Source organism: Mastomys coucha, unplaced genomic scaffold (genome assembly GCF_008632895.1).
Source record: "Mastomys coucha isolate ucsf_1 unplaced genomic scaffold, UCSF_Mcou_1 pScaffold22, whole genome shotgun sequence".
Classification (NCBI taxonomy): domain Eukaryota; kingdom Metazoa; phylum Chordata; class Mammalia; order Rodentia; family Muridae; genus Mastomys; species Mastomys coucha.
Genome location: NW_022196905.1, coordinates 9,246,142 through 9,271,130, shown reverse-complemented (window position 1 = coordinate 9,271,130; position 24,989 = coordinate 9,246,142). Strand labels below are relative to the sequence as shown.

The window sequence follows — 24,989 nt, the reverse complement described above, 5'->3', positions numbered from 1 at the left end:
TTGATAGAAAACTTTCTTTTTCACACTCTGTCAGTCTTTCCAGGTCTCCACCTACAAGGAATAGTCTGGTGGAAAATGTGGGCACACACTCCGACCCCCCTTACTTCATTTTCTACACCTTACTGGAGGAACCTCCTCGAAACAATTTCCCCGGATTGTTCGTACTGGCAGACCTCAGTTTCCAGCTGAATAAACTTGCTGAGATCGTCTACCTGTGTGTACTTTCCAACGCGAGAGGAAAGTCTATTTTCGGCCCAACCCCTAACTAGGCAATTTTTTTTTTTTTTTTACCTGGCATCTCCTACTGAATACTAGGGACCACCACACTTACACACTTTCCTAGTCCGTTCTCCTCATCTTCTGCCATTCTCACCCCAACAGGCGGGTGAAAAGTTTGAACCACAGTATGTGCGTGGGTGAGTTCGGCAGCCGCCGAGAGCAAGGTAGAGCAAAGCACCGCAATGCCCAGGCCGCGCCGTCCGCTGCGGTCGCTGACGGGGCGCGGGGCGACCAGAAGGAAGTGGGGAGCCCACTGAGTGAAAAGGGACCGCTCATCAAAGTGCTTCTCCCCTCCCCCACGCGACACTTTTCTTTGGAGTCCGAATAAAATACGGTAACAGAATATGACGGAGGGCACACTGTTTCCTTAACTGCTTCTCAAAGGACCGAGAGATCTTCTTAGGACCTTTAATAAGGCTTTGGTCGGTCCTTTTGTTGGTCTCTCAAAATCAACTCCTTCTAATTGAAGTTGGAGCTGAAAGCGAGCTAATGTTCAAAGAAAGTGGCCGCCAGACTAACGAAATTACATTTTTTTTTTTTTGAACGATGAGGGAACATCTAATCAAAGGGGCAGGGAAGGAGGGGTGTGAGAGGGGGACTATGGAGGAGAAAAGGAGGTTTTACAAGATCCTTCTCTGGTTCACAAAAGTCAGCGACACGGGCGCTTCTCTCCAGAACAAAGACACCGCGGCCCATTCACAAAAGCGAGAGAAAGAGAAAGCAGAATAAAAGAACGCGGGGAAAGGGGGGAAATGAGAGGGAGAGAGAGAAACCTGCAGGCAGAAAAGCAGCAGCGCAGAGCACAATGCTGGCCCGAGTGAGCACACACCTTAGGCTCTCAGATCCCTACCCGGAGTAGACCCCAAGGCAGACGATCGAGCTCAGCCACCGGGTCCGTCCTGAGTTTAAAGAAAGAAACGAAATACACTCCTGCCTCCTTTTCCGGGAAAAGGCGCAGGCTAGGGTGCACTAGTTTGGCGGGCACGAAAATGTTGACATCCTGGGGAGTGCACTGAAGGCATCCCTGTCCGGGTCTCCAGACTGTGAGCCTGGGTTGGCCGTCTGGGGCCTGGGGCGCATGTCGTGCCTAGAAAACTCTTCGGGGCCAGTTCGTTGGCAGTTTTAGAACCTCGCCTGGGTCAGGCTTGACGAAGTGGGGCGGCTGTAAGCATAGGAATGTGTCCACAAGGTCCCTAAGGCCCACCGCGCCGGAGCCGGTCGCTGTGGGTTCCTGATGCTGTCCCCCTTCATTTTCAGGGAATTGGGAGGTATCGAGTGGCAAGGACCCGGCCCCCCCTGCGCCATGAGAGTATTTATCTAATCCCAAATTGGAGGCGAATTTCCTTAATGCTCATCCTGTAAAACCTTGGGATTAAGGAGAAAGAAGAGGCAGAGGGGATGGGGGAGGGGAGGAGAGAAAGAGAGAGACAGAGAGACAGAGAGAGAGAGAGAGAGGCAGAGAGAGAGAGAGACAGAGACAGAGAGAGAGAGAGACAGAGAGGAGAGAGAGAGAGAGAGAGAGAGAGAGAGAGAGAGAGAGAGAGAGAGAGAGAGAGAGAGAGAGAGAGAGAGAGAGAGAGAGAGAGAGAGAGAGATGAAAGTTTCTTGAATTTCGGAAAATTGAGGCAGCTTTTGCTAGGCAAATGTCCAGGTCGGGGACACTGGTCCAGAAGTTTGACAGTTCTCTCAAAGGGTACTTGTGCAGCCAGGGCACAGTAGGGACAGCGTTGGAGAAGGGGGTGGTGGTGGCTCAGTTTAAGGCCCATTGGCCAGAAGCGGGCCCCAAACCTGGGTACAGCATCTAAGTGATCGAACAGTTGGGACCGGGAAGGGGCTTGGACCCCGCCCCGCCCCCGCCAGGAGGAAGTTCTGCATCCGTCCTCCATAAACGCTTCCATCCCCTCGCGGCCCTGACCCCATTGTCTCTTCACATCGAGCGGGTTTTCTAAGTCTCAGTCCTCTGGCCGGCTGAGTTCTTGCTTGCCCTAAGGAGCCGGACTCCGGGCACTGTGCTGAGCTGCGGTAAAGCGACTCCTAGGCTGCGACCGAACCCCGCGGTCCCAGTCCATGCTCCACCGCCGCTGAGGGGCGTTCGGGCGCTGCAGAAGGAAAACCCACGAGGCTGGGAACCAAGCAGGAGGGGCCCCCAACCACTAGCAATGCTAGGGGAGTTTTGTCACCTCGAAGGTCTGGGGCGGCCTGGGAGAAAGGGAAAGCTCCTCTCTGAGAGGCCCCTGGAAAAGGGAAGGTTCTCCAATCCACCCTAAACCGAGCCCCAGGATGCTCCAGGCGGTGAATTTCTTAGTACCGGTTTACCTGGGTTGGGTTGGATTCTGACTTTTCCCCAGAGAGCAGCAACTTGCTGTTCTGCTCTCATAAAGAGGACAAAGACTCGATTTCATTTAGTTCCAATAACTTCTCATCAGAGAGAAAAAGAAGAAACTTCTTTGCTATCAGGGAATTGTGGCAAGTTTTTTTTTTACCATTTTGAAAGATGAATGATTGGAAGTGGCAGCGTACTTTTCGAATGAAGTGAGTGCCTGCGGTTGTGTGTATGTGTGTGTGTGTGTGTGTGTGTGTGTGTGTGTGTGAGAGAGAGAGAGAGAGAGAGAGAGAGAGAGAGAGAGAGAGAGAGAGAGAGAGAGAGAGAGAGAGAGAGAGAGAGAGAGAGAGAGAGAGAAGGGGGAGGGAGGGAGAGAATAAACAGAAAGAGCCCGAGCAAGAAGAGCAAGGGTAAGGAAAATGCCAGTGTTTTCCATTAAGTTTTCAGACTTGTTGAAGGAGCTTTCTTTGTTCGGACACCCAATATAGAAGAGCCCATTTTTACTCGTGGCATAGAAATTGCTACAATTCTCTTTCCTCCATCTCAAGTGCATGTATCTGCACAACCCCTCCCCCAACCATAGCCGGCTCCCTTTCATTTCATTACCTACAGACTTGCTGGTTATGGTGGGACGAAGTTCTCCTACATAGGACCCGGAAAAATTCATCACGATGCATTTCCCCCCAGTGGTGTGGAACTATACATTTCCTGGACTCTTTCAGAGAGATGACTCTTTCCAAAGGACAGTTTACACTCCCAAAGAATGTGACTAATGACTTTGCAATTTGCATTCTGTGTGAGCAGAGCTCCTCTGGACTGGTGTCAGCTCCAAACTCAGTGCAGTGTCCTGTGCTGGATTCCACATGGAAAGTCTTACGGATACACAAACTTCCAAACTTCCACTCAAGTTTTCATTGCAAGGAAACAAATAGCAGCAGGGTTGAAGGTAAGAAAGTCTCTGCTTTTATTGAAAATTTATATATGACTCAGTATTGTAATAAATAAACATAACCATTTCCACAAAACACACAGTGCTATGCTAGAGAAGATGTAATGGGATATTTACTTGTAGTATCAAGACAGACTTTTATCAATACAGAATAAATATTAACAGCATTCTTGAGCCAATGTTGAGCCCCAACAAAAAGTAGGAACCAAGCAAGATGTAATAAATAATTATTCATTCAGAGTAAAAGATGGCGCATCATCAGCTGATGAACTGTTTTTGTAAACTGCTGCACTTCAATCATAGCCGTTCTCCCAGTTCACCTATCAGACCCGGAGGTTTGTCTCAGGCCATCCTCTGAGAGGAACTTTATTATTTTATGTGAAATGCAAACAACTGCAGAAAATCCCACTGGCAAATGGAACACAGCTTCGTCAATACACAGAATATGATCTAACTATGAGATTTAAGTAACAGTGTTACATACATACGGCAGGATTGGAAAAAAACATTCATGACATTTTCTTACTCCCCTTTGCCCGCCCCACCCACTGTCATTGCGCTATTACCAACAATACTACAACAAACATGTTTCAAATTCTCATCCCACCCAAAACAGAAGGGAAGATAACCAGGGAGCCTCCCCCCCTTTTTTTGGACAGTTTCTTGAGCATCTTCATTACCAATCATTCACAAGGTGTCTGTGCAAATCTCCTTCACAGGATTTCAAGAATGATTTCATGATTAACTCACACAGAGTCTTTAAAGCTATCTGGAGCTCTGTGTATTATCTGGAGAAGAGGAAATGGGGTGGAGGTGGGGGTGGTTCCAGAAGTACCATCTAGTCAAACAAAATGTTAAAAAGTTTTAAATCATCCAGTCTGTTTCTGGCCTGGGGACCTAAGACTGAAGTGCTGGGAGAGGTCTGTCTGGTCCAAGGCTACTGCAGAGCGCACTTCTCCTCTTTCTTGGCCATCTTGCCTTTGTTTTGCTCCAGAGTTCGCTCCAAATGTTCATCTTCTTCTTCGGCCCTGGATGTTAGACAAACAGGAAAGACGGAATTATTTTTCCTCACGAAGGGGAGATCCCTATCTGGATCCCTAGCGGCAAGGCGGGCACAAAGGCACGGCCTCTCTCAGATTCCCGAAATGAACTTTCTACAAACTTCTTGTCCCCTTGGCCGGGTGTCTTTCCCTAGACCACACCCCATAGCCGCACTCACTGCTTCTCCTGGGCGTCCAGGTCCCTGACAAGGGCGTCTCGCTTGTCCACCAGGGCCACTAGTTCATCCAGCAGGAGCTGTTCCCGTCGCTTCTGGGCCTCGGTCTTCTGCCAGTCTGCATGGGGCGGGAGGCCAGTAAACACTCGGCGGGGCTCAGAGCAATCGCAACCTGCCCTCCCCTTCCCGCCTAATCCAGTTTCCTAAAATCGCAGCAAACCGCGTTAACGGACCGGTAGGTACTGTTTGCTGGGGGAGTCTGGCTGAGGAGGTGAGGGTATCATGCCCCAAACCTTACTTTGTAAACACTTATTGAAGATTGGAGCTGCAGGTTAGGAGCCTGCTGGAAACCAGGTGTGAGTCAGTGGCCAGGCGGAAGGCAGGCACCTGAATGCAGGCAGAGTGGGGGAGGGGAGCTGAGTCCTGAAGAGGTTGGCCCAGGGCTTGGGGCTGGGGGAGTGGGTAAACGAGGAGGCGGGGAGGCAAAGAAGGCTGGTAAAATCCTTCTGAAAAGGCTGGGGAATCTGCCTGAGAACCTACTCTCCTCCCCGCCCCCACTCTCACCCCAAACAGCCCATTCTTCGCTAATTTCCTCCCCGCTCTATTTTAGCAGTTGGATGTATCTCACACTGGGCGCCATATGCTTCACAATAACTTTAAAAGTAGTGAATCGGCTAATTAGCATTTTTCTTTGAAGTAAAAAAATAAATGTGCTCTGCAGTATTACACTGCAGCTCTCGACGGCATCACAGCCAGCTTTCTTTTGGAGACATTTGCTGGGTGGTTTCAAATCGAAGCACTCTTGCAAAGGGGGGAAAAAAAACTCCATATATTTCTTTTTCAAACTCCAATGTTAAAAGGTCGGAAAATGCGCTGGGCAGTGCTTTTTCTACGGGTGGGTGGCCATTTTTATGCCAGTTTTAGTTCCCAGTGATATACATAACCTAACCTTTTCAGCTTTGATATTTTCCTTAAGATGAGCAGCAGTTTCACTTGATAAAAACAGGACCACAATCTAACATTTAAAACACTTTTGAAACCAAAGCCAACTGCTCTCTGGCCAGACTGTAAGGGCTTGTAGCTGTCAATCAAGCCCCAGTCTACCCCGCCTCCCTCATTAGGAAGGTAAACAATGAAAAGAAGAAGTAGATGATGGGGAGATAGCAGAACGAATGAGGGCCTGGAGGGAAACAGGACACCAGCTTTAAGGGTGTGTGTTGGGGGTGTGGGGGTGGGGGAGAGGTACGCTGGCCACTGACTCTTACAATTCCCCTTCACCAGCAAACACACTTTCCAAAAACCAGACAAGAGCAACCCTTCGGGGTTCTGTCTTCTCTCGCCATTGCTCTGGGCAATCATGTTAAAACTCACATGGCTGGTGCTTATTCAGATAAACCTAACAATGCTTATGCTGGTTACCATGTGAATCTTCACAAACCACACAAGAATGTGCTAGTTCAAATCCCTCCCCCACTCCAAAGCAAAATTTATTCAAGACCGTAAACTGCTCAGCAGCTCTATGAAAGCGAACGGTGCCACACGGAATGCCTATCTTATGTTTACGAATTAAGAATTAGATGCATCATCATGCAGTAAAGGTTAGCGAAGCTGGAGAAAAGCAGCTAGGCGTTAACGCAGTTTATCACTGCTCCTTTTACAAGCTCAAACACAAAAATACACATATTAAACACACCATGCTAATGATCCACATTCTATACAAAACACCGCACATACAAAGATATTTAGTGACTGATTATGATTATGCTCTCATTTAAAGGACAAAATATTTTATAGCATGGAGAGGAAGAAGGAAACTTATGGAAAACTATGTCTGAATTTTAACAATAAGCTAAGTACAGAGAAGCCAAAACCTATCACAGCTTTACTCTCTGGACCCAAGTGACTAAGGATGCAGGAATGTTGGAAATATTTCTAATCTCTTCTTGTTCTTAAGTAGGTCTTACTCCCCAGAGCAAGTGAAGTAACAGGCTTTGTGACTGGGAGGATTCTTAAGATAGACAGTTTTACTTTAACTTTAGGTCACTGTAGTTCTTGAATTTAGAAAAAATCCTGAAGTTTGCAATTATTAAATTAGTAGTTTTAATGAATAAAAAATTCTGATTACAGGTGTAAGATTTACAATTCTTTGCTTTAAGATATTTTGGTAAGTTTACAACCAGGAAGCACATTTTTTCCACCATGCACAAAATGTACATTAAAAATTTAAACCAAAAAGAAAAATAACAAATACATAATTCTTACTGAATCACTCTTCTGAACTTGACTACTTAAAAAGGCTTTATTGTTATTTAATTATTTAAAATGCCAGGATTTCATTAACATTGGAAAATTAAAATTTAACAACATGCATAAGTGAAAGTTCTGTAATCCCTGAAAAATTGAGTATTTTTATATCTCATTTTTCCTATCTCAATAACATTTCCTATAATTGAAAAAAACATTTAAAAATGAAAAATATTTATTTTTTAAAGACATTTTTTAAAGCCAATGTTAACTGACATCAGAATTTAAAATACCGTAACATAAAATTGGTGGATTTTTGCTGTTAAGTGTCATTACCGTAAATACCTATGTGCAATAAATAGATTTTATCTTAGCAAATCTATACTTTTGTTTCCTGTTTTGTTTCTTGTAGTAAGAAGGAATTATATTATACATGCACATATATACTTATATACTAAAATTATATATAGCTGAATGCCAGTTGAGAAACTAGTAAACTATTTTGATCATTTAAAAATATTTCATTCTAAATTGGTCAAGATTAACAGGTATGTTCAAGGTTAAGTTTTGAAGATCCTTTTAAATAGCTTCACCTGGCTATGTCACATGTATTTTATGAATTACCTCGTTATAACTGAATGAGAGGACTGCCCAGCTACAGCACCAGCCACACTAACTGGTTAGCTGAACTGACTTTAGCTTGGACAAAGTACAGTGTGGGTTCTGGTTAATGTAAAGATTCCAGTGTACTTTGGGTACAGAAGCCTTATCTTCTCACAACAAATAGGATTAAGTTTTGACGTAGCATCTGAGCCAAAGTGTTGAAATAAAGAGATTCTGTTTATGCCCATCTCAACTGAGCTGTTTGTTAATTGAAAAAAACCTCTTTTTCATATATAGGACTAATTGTTCATGCCCTGATTCTGTTTATTTGCTGAAGTTGATAATTACTGGGGGGGAGGGCAAGAGAAATACGTATAAACACTTGAACAGAAAGACCTAAAGTTCTGGTAAAACCCTTCAGCCTTGCCACTATAAATAAGCCTGGAGCTTTGATGAAAATTAACACTAGTTTTGTAAAGAGCACATTGGGGGATTGCAGTCAAGCCTTATCTTTAGTTCCAGTCAACTAGCAATCCTGAAAGAGTCTGCCTCATCATCAGAACAGGCCATTGATAGGATTCTACTGTGGAGCCTAATCAATCCACGGAAGACTGTGGCTGTGCTGTGTAACAAAGCTAAAATAGATTTACAAATGGGGTTTTAGGGGATAAGCTCCTCCACAGGATTACATATTGATTTTAAATATAAAAAGCTTATCATATAAACCATAACTACAAAAATAGTGAACCTATGCATAAATCCCTTTAGAAGAGCACCCACTTCAAACTCCAAGCCAAGAATAAATCAAGATGTACAAATCCTAGAGGAGATCCATTTCTTGTGCAGAAAATGAACATGCCCCTGTCTAAAACGCCCACCCCAATGTGTGCAGAAACGACTCTGTCTGTCCTGGGGGAGCGCACTAAATAATCTGGGACGACAACTACAAGGAACTCTAAGAAAGTATCAGCAAGGTGTCTGCCAGCCTGAACTCAGGAGAGCGGCAACCAGGAGGGCACCTCAGGGGACAGGGAGACTGATAATGGGTGCTCAGGAGAAAGGATGAACAATATTGAATATTATTATTATACCATAACTGTTTGCTCTCACACCGTAAACGTTTCGGTGTTCTATGGCTATTGCTATTTCTGCTGGCACATGCCTTGACGCATGCAGAAGTGCCTTGGGAAGGTTTTAGTTTATAACTACAGCTAAGATGACGACGCTGGGAGAAGACAATGCACTTTAAATACAGGAAAACAACATGGGGCTATTACTGTCTCTTCCCCTGTTTTGCTCTGGGGTCTGAAAGGCTGCTGCAGCTCACATGTCCATGCTGAGGGCAGCCCTGCCGATGATGTCCTGCTCAGCCTACTGAGACAGGCATCTCTCTAAGGCCTCTGTCTGCAATCAACAGGCTGTTCTCTTCCTCAAGACTCCCTCTTTTCTCTTAATGAGAAACTGACACAGATTTGAGGCACAGTCTCATACAGAACAATGCAGTTTGAAATGCTTGTGTGTTGGAGAGGAAAGGAAAGAGAGAGGAAAGGGTGTGGAGGCGAGGCAAAAGACTAATAGTTACATTTAAAGTTTTTTTTAAAATATGGCTTTCACTGCTCCTCTCTATGTGTAAGAACCTCAGGCAGAACAAATGGTAGATTCTAAGCCTACACATACAGATGGCCAATGAAACTGGGATATTTTCCATGTGTAAGAGTGTTATAAAATGCATATTTAGTAATAATACTGGTTTGGGGAATAAAAACAGTATATCATCTCTGCCCTAAAAGCCAATTATACTGTATAAGGCTGTATTTTAGGGACAATTTATCTTTCTATATAGAAGAAGATGGGTATAAAAACAAATTAAGACTACTTTACATTGAGTGTACTGTATAATGGATATGCTGTATAATGAGCTATATATTATATACAGATACATTCTACATACATCCTACTTACATAGAAGCTGCTGCATCTACTTCTCAACTACTTGGCTTTCTGATCTCTTTTTAAAAACCCACACTATAACTAGAAAAATTATATCTAAAGGAAAAATACCATTTGGTGTACTTGTACATTTTATTGCAGTAGCAAATTTCATACAAATTCTAAAATAATTTTGAAAAATTTAATAGTTATCAATGGTATTTGACACATTTAGCCATTTGAAGGAAATTAGCTAAGTGAAGTTTTTAAAAGCAAAGTAAATTGAGTTTTAAACTGAAGATATACAAATGTTATCAGTGATATTATCAAATGAGATTATAGATATAAAAGTAATTAAAGTAAAGCTTCTACAACATACAAGGTCACTGAAAAATAGGCCGTATTTTAAGGCAATATATTGTGAAATATTTTAAGAATGTAAGTCTTCACTTGGCTTTCTCTTACAAACTTAAATTTCTAGTTTCTGAACTAATTAGAATTGACTTATGGATCAGGTACCTTATCAGGTGAAAACGAAATTACCACGGACAGTCAATGGGTTAAGAGGTCAATATAGAACAGGAAAATCAATTTGCATTGATTAGACAAAAGATCTATTTTACAGAGCCCAAAGGATTAGCTTTTAAGCAAAAATCTTTGAACTATAAGGCATTTTTAACAAGAGATATAAGAAAAGCATTATAAAACACTTTAGAACTTAAAAATATATAGTAAATGCTAAACTTGAGCTAGCTGATGCTCACATACACCCTGAACTATGCACAGGATTTCTATACCATTCATCTCAAGGGCTTACAAAAAGTGTGCATGTATTTAATTCTCTCTTATATCAATCATTGCCCAAATATTTATGTAACAGGTGTGTGGCCTTAAGAAGCACAGCAGGGCTGGGTGTGGCGGCTCATGCTTGGAGCCCTAGCCCCTGGGAAGCTTCCACGAGATGGCAGCCACTCTGGGCTACAATACTGAGTTCTATGCCAAAGTGGAATGAAGAGGGAGACCCTGCCTAAAAAACAAAGCAAAGAAAGATAGAACAGAACAACAGTATCCTAATGATAAATAATCAAAACAATAAATCTTCATTGAAACTCCCCAATGGAAACAATTTTAAAATGCATATAAAAACATAGCTAAAACCAATTAGCTTATACATTTTATGCTTTATGGAAATTTATTCTTACTGACTCAAAAGTTAAGTTCTATTAATAGTAAACACAGTGATTAGCTATCTAAATTAACTCTATGAGTTTGTTTTTGGATACTGTTTTCTGTCTTCAAGGCATATATGCAATTCCTGTAGGTACCAAATAGAACTGACCTAGTTAAACCAAATGTGTATATCACTTTTTAAATCCCATTGACAGCTGACACCTCACAGCCCTCACCCCACTTCTTACCTTCAATGGCTAGCATGGCTGGCCCTCACCCCAGTTCTTACCTTCAATGGCTAGCATGGCCCTCAGCTCCCGGTTCAGCAGCTCATACCTTCGTTCTAAGTCATGTTCTTTTTCCCTAGGCAAGTGGTAAAAAGTTCATCAATATGCTAATTACTAAATCATTAAACCCTTAAAAAAACCTTCTGAGTTGCCATTGATTTTAGGAGTCATAACTGACTTGCTATTTAACTTTAAGCCACTCTAAACAAATGATATACAGACCCCAAATCTCCATCAGTCGAACACTTAGTAGTGCTATTTCCTTTCTTCAATTCTGAATGGCACAGAGGTACACTTTAAAGGTTAAGTAGGCCTACTCTTAAATGCTGCTTGTTTTAAATGCTGCCAGGTATAAGGCTCTGTTGTAAAATGCTTTTCATAGTTCACAATAAATATTCTTTTACTAAAAACCTCATGTGAAAAGAAGAAACACAAATGAATGTACTCAGTGAAAACTCAAAACACAGACAGTCTTGGTTTTCATCAGGCTTAGGCAAGGAAGAAATTATATAATTAGGGTTTTACATTCAAATAAAGACATGGTAAGCTGGCCCACAATATTGGTATACTACAGGAACACTAGCTGATGAGTAGATAGGGATGAACATTAATCCCTCCAGTGAACTAAATGGCTCAGACGCTTGGAAGTGGCCTTGTCTCCATAACACTTTACTCTCTACACTCACAGTAAGGCCACTGCTAGGTGATTAATTTCTTATCCCAAAATTTATATTAACACCACCTACATATAATAAACGTACTTTGTCCTTAAAAGACTTATTTTTAACTTAGACTTCAAAAAAAAAAAAAAAACACTTCGGTTTTACTTTTCTGGAGGGTTCCTCTAACCCCAAGTGAAAGCTAATCCTCTTCTGGACAAGGGATTTATTTCTCAAACACAACTGGGCACTGGTGAGATGGTGCTGCAGGTCCTTGCCTTGAGCCTGACGACCTCAATTTGTCTCCCAGAACTCACACAGAAAGGGAGGGAGAGAAGTAACTCCACAGAGTCTGTCTCCTGGTGTGCACACTCCCACTGCAGTGTGTGCTCACATGCAAACATACGCACACGCACGCACGCACGCACGCGCACACACACATTAGTAAATAAAAATTTAAAAATACTTTTGAAAAGATATTCCCTAATTCTTGACTTTAAAAACCACTTTTCACCAGTGTCTGCATATTTTTACTGTTCAAATGAATACTATTTTATACTAGCTTTCTAAGGAAAGGAAAAAAATTAAGCTTAGCAAATATTAAACCCCAAAGAAGGCCCTGACAGAAGGCCCCAGACTGGCCAGCATGAGGCTGGGTACTCACAGGAGGGAGAGCTGGTTCATCCGCCTTATTAAGGCATTTTTCTTATTAACTAGCATGAACCATTCCTGCATCATAGCCTCCTCTTCTTCCGTGTTCCTTCCTGCAGATCACAAAGAACAGTGTTATGTGACACCTTGCAAGCCAAAAACCAGTTCAGCACAACTTTTTCACTTGGAAAATATTTGAAGTGCTTCAAATGTGCACAGTGCACTGCTTGCAAGACTCGGGACCAGGCCTGAAACAGAGCAGCATTTAAAAACTCAGAAGCCAGTCTTCCAGAGCTGAAAGGTACACGGCCTGAGTTCTAGTCCCCTGAACCTACCTGTGGAGCTCGCCTTCTAGACCCTCCAAGACGCTGACTTGCTGTTATGTTTCAGTGAGGAATGCAGGGTGCTGACAGGCATATATGGTCATGACTTAATAAAAATTATTGTGGGCATGGTTCAGAATAGCAGGGAGACCAGAGAAGGCCACAGACTCTGTGAAAGTTTTTACTTTGAATAACTTCTTGTTTTCCTCCTGGAATGTAAAATACCTTACGTGTGTGTACCACGAGGACTCATTGACTCTAAAAGATAAACTACTTACACGTCATTAAGTGTACTGTAAACAACAAGACCACAGAAAGACACACAGCTCTCTGTGGAAAACATCATCACAATGATTAGAGTATTTTAAAAACTCCATGAAAGAGGCACTCTTGTGAACATTTGGCTTGTGAAGGAACTCCAGCCCAGAGGCACTTTACAGTCAGCTCTGCCCCTGCCCCCCCCGCCCCCCCGGCCTGCGGTTAGAGTACAATATACCTTTGACACTGGTCATGTACAGTGACGTGCAGGTCACACTTGTAGTAAAGAAAAATACCTTTCAAATTATACCAGGTCAGATTTGCAATCCTTTCTCTTTTTTTCTTTCCCCTTCCAAGTTTCACTTATGGTTGTTTTATTGCTTTGCTAACCCACTGTTTAATATTAATAGTCCAATTTCTGCACAATATTCGGAGGGCTAATTGAATATCCCTGGAAAGACTATTCTGTACATTTTCTTAAGTGTGATGGTTCCATTTACAAATTGAAGACATTGAGTTTTTTTTTTTTTTAATTTCAAACAATTCAGAGGTGTCACTGTATTTAAAGAGCCTAATTTTAGCGCCTCCAGCCTTTTCAGTTTAGAACTCCTCCAGAAGTAGGCCCTGACACAGACACATGCTCTTCTCAGGCACAGACTGCCATGCCTACCAAACACATGCATACCCTCTGTCTACAGACAGACTTCTTTTCACTTCAGTGAGATGATATTATATAATAACAATTGTGAATTTTGTCATGTTGCCTAAATATTTACTTTATAAATTATGGGAATGCCATAATTAAGCTATTTCTAAACTGATACAAATTTCAAGAATGCTTTAGGATATTCAAAGCAGGTCTGTGTGCAGGAGGCTGTGCATGAACTTCAGGAAGAACAGTGGCCAGGTACTGGTTATTTCATGTTAGAACTCAATGTGTTCATCTAACCTAAGATAGATTCTTTCAGAGACTCAACAGAAGTCTTTATTGTTTTACAGTACTTTCAATCTTTCCTTTAGGGTAGCTGGTTTTGTATTCAGTTTGGACCATGTGATGTCTTGACACTGGTCATGTGACACAGGCTGCGATAGGCACAAATCCCTGGGAAGCAACAAAAGAAGAAAGAGTAAAAAGAAAAAGCTGAGAAAAAGCTTGCAGTTTGGAAAAAGGCCAAAGAACCCCGGTGGAAGCGTTTTGATCAGTGAACTGACACATGTGTGCAATATTAATAGGCGTCGATTTAAGATATCTCATTTTCTGATTAAAGATCCAATTCTTGTGTTCATAACTCAAGTGGCTTCTAAAGATACAGATATATTCAAACTTTGAGTTTAACTTAACCTATAATTGAAACTTTCAGGCAACTCTAGAAGTGGCCAGCCTACTTTTACATTAACATCATTTTCTTCAATGGAACCCTGCTTCCTACGTTTAACAATATTGATGTGGAACTGTGTGGTTTTCTCATTAACTCATGCCTGTATTTCTAGGTAAGAATCAAAGATACCCTTGTAACTCTTAGGAAATAAATAATAATAATAAAAACCCCATGTTTCAAAAGGAATTAAACCTAACAACACTTAATGATACATTTATACATTACTATACAGCTTACATCTATTTATTGAAAAAAACATTCTGTATCATTAATCCTTGTCTGAGGTAGTATACATTGATAGAAATCTATACTCAGCCGAATAATAAAAAACTAAAGTTTCTTCTAACATATCAGTACACTATTGTTTATAGGGATTTAAAAATTTTTAAATTTAAAAGCTTTTAAAAGCCAGTAAGTTGAACCATTACAAATTAATCCTGACTTTAATAACTGGTTAAAGACCCCTTTAGCTTTATAAGCAACAAAAAATATTAAAGCCTCTGATCACAGTGAGCTTTTCTCATTTCTCCTCTAACCATTTGTTATTTAATCCAATACTAGTAATCCAATTTGTCCATCAGACTTTTAAAGGGCAGAATGCAACTTCCTCCGCTTAGACACTTTTCAAAGTACAATATATTTTTCAAATGAATGCTGGATGTTTCATTTTTCCCAACTGTTCCTAGCTCTAATGCACGAGGAAAAAAAGAACAAGATGAACATTGTTCATACTGATTAAGTAAGAGCTCATTAAAGAGCTGTCAGCGCGGTACTTTGAATATGCATGAAGCATATAATCAGATCTAGTACCGTCACTAGAGGAGAATACGGTAAGTACAAAGGATTGATTTAATTACTTAGAGTGGGCTGCGGTGGCGAAGCAGTCTTGTTAGTGCAGAAAGAAAAAGAGGTTGTATTCTGGCACTGAGATAGAAAAGGCAGTTTTAGCTTCTGCCACAATACCTAATCTCAGAATAAAGCACTTTACACTGTAGCTTAAAATGAAGACTGCCATTATAAAATGCCCATAAATCATTTAATCTTGTTTAACCTTACTTTATAACTACCTCTTCTTTCAAAATTATTTTAAATTTATAATTACAACTGCATTTTCATCACTGCAGAGCCAATACTGCTACTTCTGTAAATCCGAAATCCCTTTTAGTTTCATAACCTGACAAATGCACTACTGAAGGCTACTGTAGGGTAAGGTATGACTGGAAGATCTGAGCTAAAGGCTCCATGTACATTTGCTGAAATGGAATGCTCACCAATAAGGACATCACAAAGAACACGAGGTTTTCACCTTAAAATCATTATAATCTCTAGCACAAACACATAAACAGTTTGTCTCCGTAAGGAGGCTGCTTTATTTTCCCTGTAGGAATAAGGCATCTTTTTGGCTATCAAATGTCTTAACATCGGTTTTTTTTTTTTAATCAGTTACTGTAGCTGGAGTATGAGGTGCAAAAACACTAAATAACCAGGGACAAGAGCTGGAAAAATAATTGTGTAAATGAGACTTCATGCCATTCTCCTGCTTCTGGAGGTAGCAGGAGTCACTCCACAGAGAGCTGCTTGTGCAAGCCAGCAGAAGGAACAGTGTGAATGTCTAATAGTCAAGGATAGCAACCACTTTTATATTTCAATTCACAAAAGACTGAACATTAAGATATGACTTCTTTCAGGAACTCATTCATCCAACAATTTATTTGTGGTTTTCATTTATTCTTCTCAGAAGCAGGGTTTTCAAGGTTTTACAATAAAGAAGAGTGAGATTCCAAGTCTGGAATTCTTCTATTTTACACTGCATTGGTAGGATTCAGACCCTGGACCTCATTCATGGTATGTGAGCCTCTTTCACTGACCCACATCCAGGGTCTCTCTACTGAGAGACCTTAAAATCATTTTAGGTTGTGTAGTTGCCCTAACCACAGACAGGTAGGCATTTGGCAAAGTTAACCAATTTTAAGGGACACTGAACACATTTCACAAACAGGAAGAAACACAGTGAGCTACTCTTCTAGAAACCATTTACAGAACAGATCACTGTCTACTTGGAAATCAATTAGGCTCTTCAGAGTAAGGCCACTTGAGTGGTGAGCTGCCTCTACAGATGGATAGCACCCTGCTAAGCTTGCCCCTATTTTCTGGTTTGTGCTGGACAGTCTCTTTGTGTTAAAACTCTCTTACAGTCCCATCATGGAAATGACTCAAAAGTGACTCTAGATGTGAAGGGCATGAAGAGTTGAACAAAATTACACACACACACACATACATACACACATATAATGATATAAATTTTTGTGTATTTAGGAATGTCAAACTTTCTGGAAGTATCTTTTCAAAAGGATTCAACATTTGAAAATTGTTATTTGTGTGTGTGCTGTGCATGTGTGTCATGCGTGTGTGCACTGTGCATGTGTCAGTGTGTGTGTTGTACATGTGTGTCCTGTGAGTGTGTGCTATGCATGTGTGTGTTGTACATGTGTGTCGTGCGAATGTGCACTGTGCATGTGTGTCATGCATGTGCGTGTGTTGTACATGTGTGTCGTGCATGTGTGCGCTGTGCATGTGTGTCGTGCGTGTGCGCTGTGCATGTGTGTCGTGCATGTGTGTGCGTGCGTGTGTGTGCGTGCGTGTGTGTGCTGTGAGTATGGAGGTGCACTCAGGAGTCCGCTCTCTCCTTCCTCCATGTGGGTTCTGGGTGAACTCTGGCTGCCAGGCTTGGTGCCTTTACTTGCTTGCCATTTTTCTAGTTCAATTCATTTTAATCTAAAATATTTTTCCTATTTTAATGATGGTTTTTCATACAGATTTTAATGATGTTTTTCTTTTTCTCTCTCAACTCCTCTTAGAACCCACTCCCCAACTCCTTACTACCCAACTCTGTTCTCTCTCTCATTTTTTAAAAAAAGATAGAATAGAATAGCAATAGAACCAAACCATACCTTAAAGTATTGCTCAGAAATCTATCCATTCGTAAGCTTTACAGACATCTTGTAAAACAGTGTATCTTATTAGTATTTTCTTGCATTAATTTTGAAAATTTTGTGGATAAGACTAAACTGGGTCAGAGAGATGGCTCAGGTGCGAAAGGCACTTGGGGATGAGCCCAGACACCTTAGTTCAATCCCTGGGATGCACACAATATACATGTATCCTCTGATCTGCGCATGCCTTTATTCAATTCAGTTTTTAGAGTATTGCTTTTTTAATAGAGCCCCTTGACTATCTCTAATGACTGAACCTTTTAAATCTCTCTCACTTTTGTAGTGCTGAGGATCGAACTCAGAGCTTTGTCACCATGGACTTCGTATGATGGAACATGGAGACCTGTGGAAAGCCCTCAATATAGCACACAGGAGTTAATGCAAGCCAAGTCGTGCTAATGGTACCAAGACAGCCTTAGCAGTAGGCATGATATAGAGTTAGGAACTGGGGACACTTCCAAAAGGGCTCAGAGACTTGTGTCCCACAGTGTGATAGGGAGAGCTGAGCTAGGGTTTCTTTAGTGAGTATATAGTTAGTATGCCATTGATCATAAGCAGAAAAGGTGAAAAAAAAATGCAGGTAACAGTAGAACAAGACATCTGTGCAACTGAAGAAAGTGTCATTGTTACCTTCTGAAGACAGACGTAGCCATAGCCACCAGGAATGACCGGCCACTTATATCTAGTGAGTTTTGGAAAATGCAAGAATAAAGCAGATCCTGGAAGAGATATTTTAAGACTGAAAATTACAGGTATTTAATAGAATGCACATAAAAGAAGGTAAAAATGTGAAATCATAATTTGAAGTACAAATTGATGTAGTATGAAGGAAAAAGTCTCCAACAAGAGAAATACAATCTAAAAGAAAAAAGCTTCTTGAGAAATAGCGACTGGGAAAGTAGATTTTCAGCATTAAAATATTTTTAAATTGTATTTTATTTGTGTGGTCATGTGCAAACCACAGTGCCCATGTAGGTGTCAAAGGACAACTTGTTGGAGTCGGTTCTCTCTTTCCATCGTTGGGTCCTGGAGACAGAATTTAGTCAAGAGCCTGGCAAGAGACTCCTTCTACTAAGAAATCTCACTGACCCCATTTTGACCACTTTTAAGGCACACGCCTTGGGTACTTTCTGGTTTTGTTTTCTCTGTATGAAGCTCTGGCTAGTATGGAACTCACTATGTGAAGCATGCTGGCCTCAGACATGGGCACCCCTCTTGCCCCTGCCTGCCAAGTGCTGGGAAACATGCAGGGCCTCTCACATGCCAGGGAGCACTCTATCACTGAGCTGCAACTCAGTCTAGGACTACAAGTTTTTAAGTCTGTAAATATATGGCACTAGGAAGTCTTTGGTTCCCAGTTTAAAAAAACAAAAAACAAACAAACAAACAAACAAACAAAAAACCCAAACCAAAAACAAGCAAAAACTACAAAAGAGAGAGTTCAACCCCTCAGTGCAATATCTACCCAGGAACTTGCCATTTGGTAGCTGCTCTGGCCAAGCCTGAGTTAAGCTGATAACTAGTTAACATTAGGACACATGCTTCCTAGACTGCATAAGAAAGCTAGCTGAACAATGAGCCTGGCAGCAATCCAGGAGGAAACATTCTCTGCTTTGATTCCTGCCTCCAGGTTCCTGCCTTGGGTTCCTCCTCTGGACTCCCTCAACCTTGGACTGTAAACTGTAAATTGAAATAAGCCCTTTGCTCACCAAGTGTTTTATCATAGCAATAGAAACCAAAGTAGGATACCAACAAACACTCAGTCTCTGGTAAAAACCATCTACTTTCTTCTTGGATGAGTTTGACTATGTTTTATTTAGTTATGTTTTTAACTTTGTGTTTGTCTTTGTACACACATGGATGTTCATGTGGTGGTGCACACGTATGCGTGTTAAGGCTAGAGGTGAATGTTGGATATATTAATAGTGTGGCCTTCTCACTGTAGCTATTCTCTTCAGTAGAACACACAAGTGAGTATCAAAGACTTGAGAATAACCATGTCAAAAAGACACTGCCATAGGTAGAAATAATAATAATAATAGAAATGATTATGATAATCAATTATTTAATAGGGTTGCATAACAGTTAAACTTGCAACTAGCTTGTGGTGGAACCAGGCCTCAGACCCAGGGAGCTTTATGAACCATGGTCTAAGTCACTCACCTCATGAGTACAGGCTCACAGATAATCAGCTAACAAGGACAGGCTGTTCATTTAGAATCAAGACTTTTGGAGTGACTCTCATAAACAACAGCACACCCCGAAACTACCTCTGAGGCTGAGGTGCAGGTCAGAAACAGGACTTTGGTGAGACCGCCACAGTGCGCACCTGTAGTCTCAGTCAGAAGGCTGAGGCAAGAAGACCAGAAGATGAAGACAAGTGTGCATCAACGGCAGAAGACCGTCTCTAAAAACACAGCCTGGCAGTGAACCCTCCTCCTCCTCTTCTGTTGTTCGACAGGTCTTACATAATTCAGGCTGGCCTCAAACTCACTTCTGACTCTCTTGTCTCTACCTTTTAAGTGCTAGGATCATAGGAGGGAGTTACTTGGTGTGTATGGTGTGTATGGTGCTAGGACCAGAACCCAGGGCTCCATGTATGCTAGTAAGCACTCTTCAAAGAGAGCTAAGTCCACAATCCCTTTTCCCATTTTAGACAGGGTCTGATACGTAGAAAAGGCTGATCTTAACTCACAGCCTGGCATGACAGGTTCACACTGCACACCTGCAGTTCCTTTCCAAGGTTGTGCATGTTCTATTTAACAGGTTTAAAGGTCCTCTTGCTACCAGTAGTTTCTTCACACAGAAATCTATGGAGAAGTCATACTTGCAGAATCTCTAGACTTCCCAACAACAGGTATCCTTAAATCTCTTCCAGCCCTCAGGATAAAACTTTATCTTTCTTAATCTGACGAATGTCATGATGTTCCAAGAGTCCACCTTGGATTCTGGCCTAAATCTCATGAGGCAATCTTTAACATTCTAGGCGTGTGGCCTAATGCCGTTTGCTCACAGCTGCAGACTCCTCACAAGGGAGCAGAGCCACCACCCTACAGTTGCTTGGTTCTTCATCGCCTACTACTTTACAATCGTCACCAGCAAGTTTAGCAAAACACCTAGTTTACACTAATAACTTTCAGGAGAATTCAGAAGCATTTGGGAAAGCCAGTATATAGCTCAGCCATACTCAGCATGTTTAAAGCCCTGGATTTGAACCCTACCTAGTGCCATACAAAACAAAACAAAACAAAACAAACAACAACAAACAAAACAGTGCCTACTACGAGAAGAAATACTTTAATAAAATTTATTAGCTGAAACCAAGCTTTGTTGGCTTTATGGATATTTGACAGTTTTTTCAAGAGCAGAATTCTACTTTTGAACTGTGATATTTAATACAATTTTACTGATTCTTAACCCTTTGCTCTGATTTAAAGTACACACTTGAATGAGCCAAGTGTAAGGGTGCACATCTTTTCCTTAGTAAGTGAAAGTTGGTTGAGGACATGAATTTCAAGACATTCTAAGCAACACAGTAAGATTCTATTGCAAAAATGGAATAAAAGTAAAGTAAAATAAGCGCTTGATTCAAAATAAATGGAATTACAATGCTAAGTTTTGTCTTTCTTTAATTTTATTCTCATGAGAAATTAAAATGTTTATGAGTAGTTTAATAATTAATTTCTCATCTGGAGACATAGTTTTGGGTTTGAGTCTCAGTAATGGGGTATGTGTATGTGTGGAGGGATTTAGCTTTCAAAAAATTATGCTTGAAATACAATTTTTATTTTAAAAAATAATGCAAATAAGTCTATATAAATCCACATTACACAAAATCTTAATTTTAGAGGCTTAAAAATTAAATTCATTAAATAAAAAGATTTATCAATCTAAATCTCTCTCTTGTTTTACATCTTTAACCTTCCTACAAAATTAGATCCTTCAATGAATATGACCATAAGCTGACTATTCAATACCACCTCTCATGAAGGGTCCAGATATTGGTAGGAGGAAACACCTTCCACAATTCTTAGCTTTGGCCATCAAGTGGCACTTTTAATGCAGAGTGAACAGCCATGGAGGTTGGTGTCGTAGCTTTGGGAGGGGTAAAGGTGGACAGACGATACACAACAGCTAAGCAGTGCAATGGGCACTCATAGGCCGGGCAGGGTGCTGGCAGCTCTCAGCACTGTGAGCTTACACATCACCCCCAACCAGGGCTAATTCTTAAAAACAAAAGGGAAACTTTAGATAACCTCATTTTGATGGTGGATACTTAGAAAAGTAACATTCTTCTTTCTTCTATTTCTTTTCATATTTTATTTTTGATAGGGTCTTGCTATGCTCCCCAGTTTGATCTAGAATTTCTGACCTCAAGTGCTTGTGTCCTTCTGCCTCAGTCTCTCTAGTTTCCAGGACAGGAGGCAACATGAGACTGACATGGCTTGGAAAATAACTGAGTGAATACATATGTGTGTATGTTACCTAAACGTGTGTGCGTGTATTTACTTATATTTATATGAAACTCTAGGCTACTGATTAATATTTATTTTTCTACAAATTTCTAGAAAAACAGAACTAAAAAAACACATTAAAAATGAATTCGTAGATCAGCAGCATGGCCTATACCTGCCCAAATGCTCCAGGCTGTGTGCTTACCAGGAGGTCACCAGTGACCAAATACCTACACCAGCTGGCACCCCCCGCATAGCCCAGCTGACTCAGGACTTACCTTTCTCCCTCTCCTCCCAAACTCCACCTTCCTTTTTTGTCCCACTTCCCCACTCGGGCCAGACCAGTGGCCTGATCCCCCCCTAAATGCTCCAAGCCTCCCAGGAGGTCCAAAGTAACCAAGAGCACAGGAGGTACTCAACAACCAGGGGCACAGAAGATCTGCTCTAATCAGAGATATAGGAGGCCCACACTAACCAGAGATGACACTGCCTGCTTCCAAGGAAACCAGCTCTAACTCAGCTCACAGAGCTCTACCTGCCTCCAAGGATACCAGCTCTAATTCAGGTCACAGAACTCTACCAGCCTCCAAGGAGGCCAGCTCCAGTCAGAGATACCCAGGCCAGTTAACACCAGAGAAAACCAGATGGCCAGAGGCAAGTGCAAGATCATCACTGACAGAACCCAATACGATCTGGTACCATCAGAACCCAGTTCTCTCAATACAGCAAGTCCTGGATACCCTAACACACATGGAAAGTAAGATAATAACCTAAAATTCCATCTCATGAAGATGATAGAGGCCTTTAAGGAGGATATAAATAACTCCCTCAAAGAAATACAGGAAAACACAATCAACAGGTGAAGGAACTGAACAAAATGGTCCAAAGACTAAAAATGGAAATACAAACAATAAAGAAAACACAAAGAGAGGCAATCCTGGAGATGGACAACTTAGGAAGAGGTCAGGTTGGGTGTAAGAATTTGTTTCGGTCTCAGTCACCTGCTGGTAGGGGCTCTCAGAGGACAGCCATGCCAGGCTCCCATGTGTAAACACATCATAGAGTGTCAGGCCTTGGTGTCGCCCCATGAAATGGATTCCAAGTTGGACCGGTCATGGACTGCCTTTCCTTTAGTCTCTTCTCCATTTCTGTCCCTGCAGTTCTTTTAGACAGGAACAATTCTGGGTCAGGAATTTTGACTGTGGGTTATTAACCCTAGTCGCTCCACTTGAGGCACTGTAGAAACTGGGAGGTGGACTCCCCCATTGTTGGACATTTTGGCAAAGGTCACCACCAATGAGTCCTAAGAGTGTCTCACTTCCCAAGTCTCTGGAATTTTCTAGAGGGTCCTCCCCACCTCCCACTCCCCAAGACTGGTTATTTCCATTCATTCTCTTGGCCCTCTGGGCTTCCCTCCTGACCCTTCCCCCTGCACATCTATCTGTTCCTGTTCCTCTTTTACCCCTTCCCTCCCCTCTCCCACCCAGGCCCCTCCCTCCCTTTGACTCCTGTGATTAGATTATTTCCTTCTCCCTTCTAGGTGGGATTGAAGCCTCCTCACTTGGGCATTTCTGCTTGTTACACTTCTTATGGTCTGTAGATTATATCCTAGGTATTCTATACTTTTTGGTTAACATCTACTTATCACTGAGTACATACCATGCATGTCCTTTTGTGTCTGAATTATCTCACTCAGAATGATATTTTCTAGTTCCATCCATTTGCCTGCAAAATTCATGATGTCCTCCTCATTTTTAATAGCTGAATGGTATTCCATTGTGTAAATAAACCACACGTTCTGTATCCATTCTTCGGTTGAGGGATATCTGGGTCTTTTTCCAGCTTCTGGCTATTACAAATAAGGCTGCTATGAACGTGGTGGAGCACCTGTCCTTGTGGTATGGTGGGGTGTCTTTTGGGTGTATGCCAAAGAGTAGTACAGCTGGGTCTTTAGGTAGATCTCTGGTATAATTTTTGGGGTCCCTTATATATACTATCATATCATCTGCAAATAGTAATACTTTGACTTCTTCTAATCTGTTGTCTAATTACTCTGGCTAGAACTTCAAGTAATACATTGAATAGTTAAGGAGAGAATGGGTAGCCTTGTCTTGTCCCAGATTTTAGTGGGAATGCTTCTAGTTTCTCTCCATCTCCATTTAATTTGATGTTGGTTGTTGGTTTGCTATATATTGCTTTTATTATGTTTAGATATGTGCCATGAATTCCTGACCTCTCCAGGACTTTTAACATGAAAGGGTGTTGCATTTTGTCTAAGGCTTCTTCAGCATCTAATGAGATGATCATGTGGTCTCTGTTGAGAAGTCTGGTGTAATTATGTAAATCTGACTTCTATAAAATGTCCTAAAGATAATTTCTCAAAATATAATACAAGCCAGTTTGTATGTGCCTTATAAAGCTCATTTACTGAGTATGGAAAACAAAACCAAAAACAAACAAAGAACAACAATAACAACAATAAAATCCACACACAGATTACTGGGGTAACTAGCTTAGTGGTATTTACCAGCACACATGGAGTCCTAGATTTAATACCCAATAGTGGCAAATACATAAAACTAAATAATACTAAGGCTTCTTTGTCCTAGTTATTTATTCTACAGGAAAAAAAAAACCTGTGGTATCCATACAAATATTCATCAGCTACTTTTATATATAGCCTAGGGTTTAAAAAAACACCAACAGTTAAGACAGCTTTCCAGTGTTATGCCAAATTCCCAAACATGTTCTGGCATTTCTTGGGAGGAATATGGGCACATGGGAGGGTTGGGGCGAGTGTGCTGGGACAAGGAGAGTCGTTAGAGATGAGAGATGTGCACATTAGGAGTACACAGTGAAAGGTAGAAAGAGTGGCAGGTATCATGAATGCTGACAGCAGCAGCTGGTCTGTATCGAGTCTGCAGTCCCCTTGTGCCCTGTGTGCCGTGGCTCCTATCACCTTCTGAAGTAGGCATTGTCAGCCCCCTTTCCCTGTTTTAAATAACTGAGGAAAAGAGACCCAGAAAGACTAACACTCGTCCAAGACCATCCCCAACTAGATTCCAGTGGGAATCTATGCCCTTCAATCAACATGGTGTGCTTAACCAAGAGTCTCCAGCACAGCCTGTGGCTCACACTGTTACAAGTGCCCATGAGACGAACCCGACTGACAGCCACTGGATTGGACTTTTGTAAGCAGAGCATAGGAAGCTGTATATTTAACAACTACTTGGGGGTGTCTTCGCTGTTGATTTTTGCTTTTAATTCAGGGT

General features: G+C 41.5%; 1 protein-coding gene across 20 annotated transcripts in view; it reads right to left on the bottom strand.

The window, feature by feature from the left end:
* Window positions 1-3,542: 3,542 nt before the first annotated feature.
* The window catches only part of Ehbp1 (EH domain binding protein 1), a 305,768-nt gene continuing 284,321 nt past the window's right edge, over window positions 3,543-24,989 (bottom strand). For 13 of the 20 annotated variants that reach the window (XM_031338017.1, XM_031338018.1, XM_031338016.1 and 10 more), the window contains 4 exons: window positions 12,324-12,423; window positions 11,003-11,076; window positions 4,771-4,885; window positions 3,543-4,579 (listed from right to left, as the gene is read on the bottom strand). In XM_031338017.1, coding sequence (XP_031193877.1) covers window positions 4,489-4,579; window positions 4,771-4,885; window positions 11,003-11,076; window positions 12,324-12,423 — 380 coding nt within the window. In that variant the 3' untranslated portion in view covers window positions 3,543-4,488. The remainder of the gene's footprint in view (window positions 4,580-4,770; window positions 4,886-11,002; window positions 11,077-12,323; window positions 12,424-24,989) is intronic. The other 7 variants (XM_031338030.1, XM_031338031.1, XM_031338023.1 and 4 more) reach the window with 2 other exon arrangements.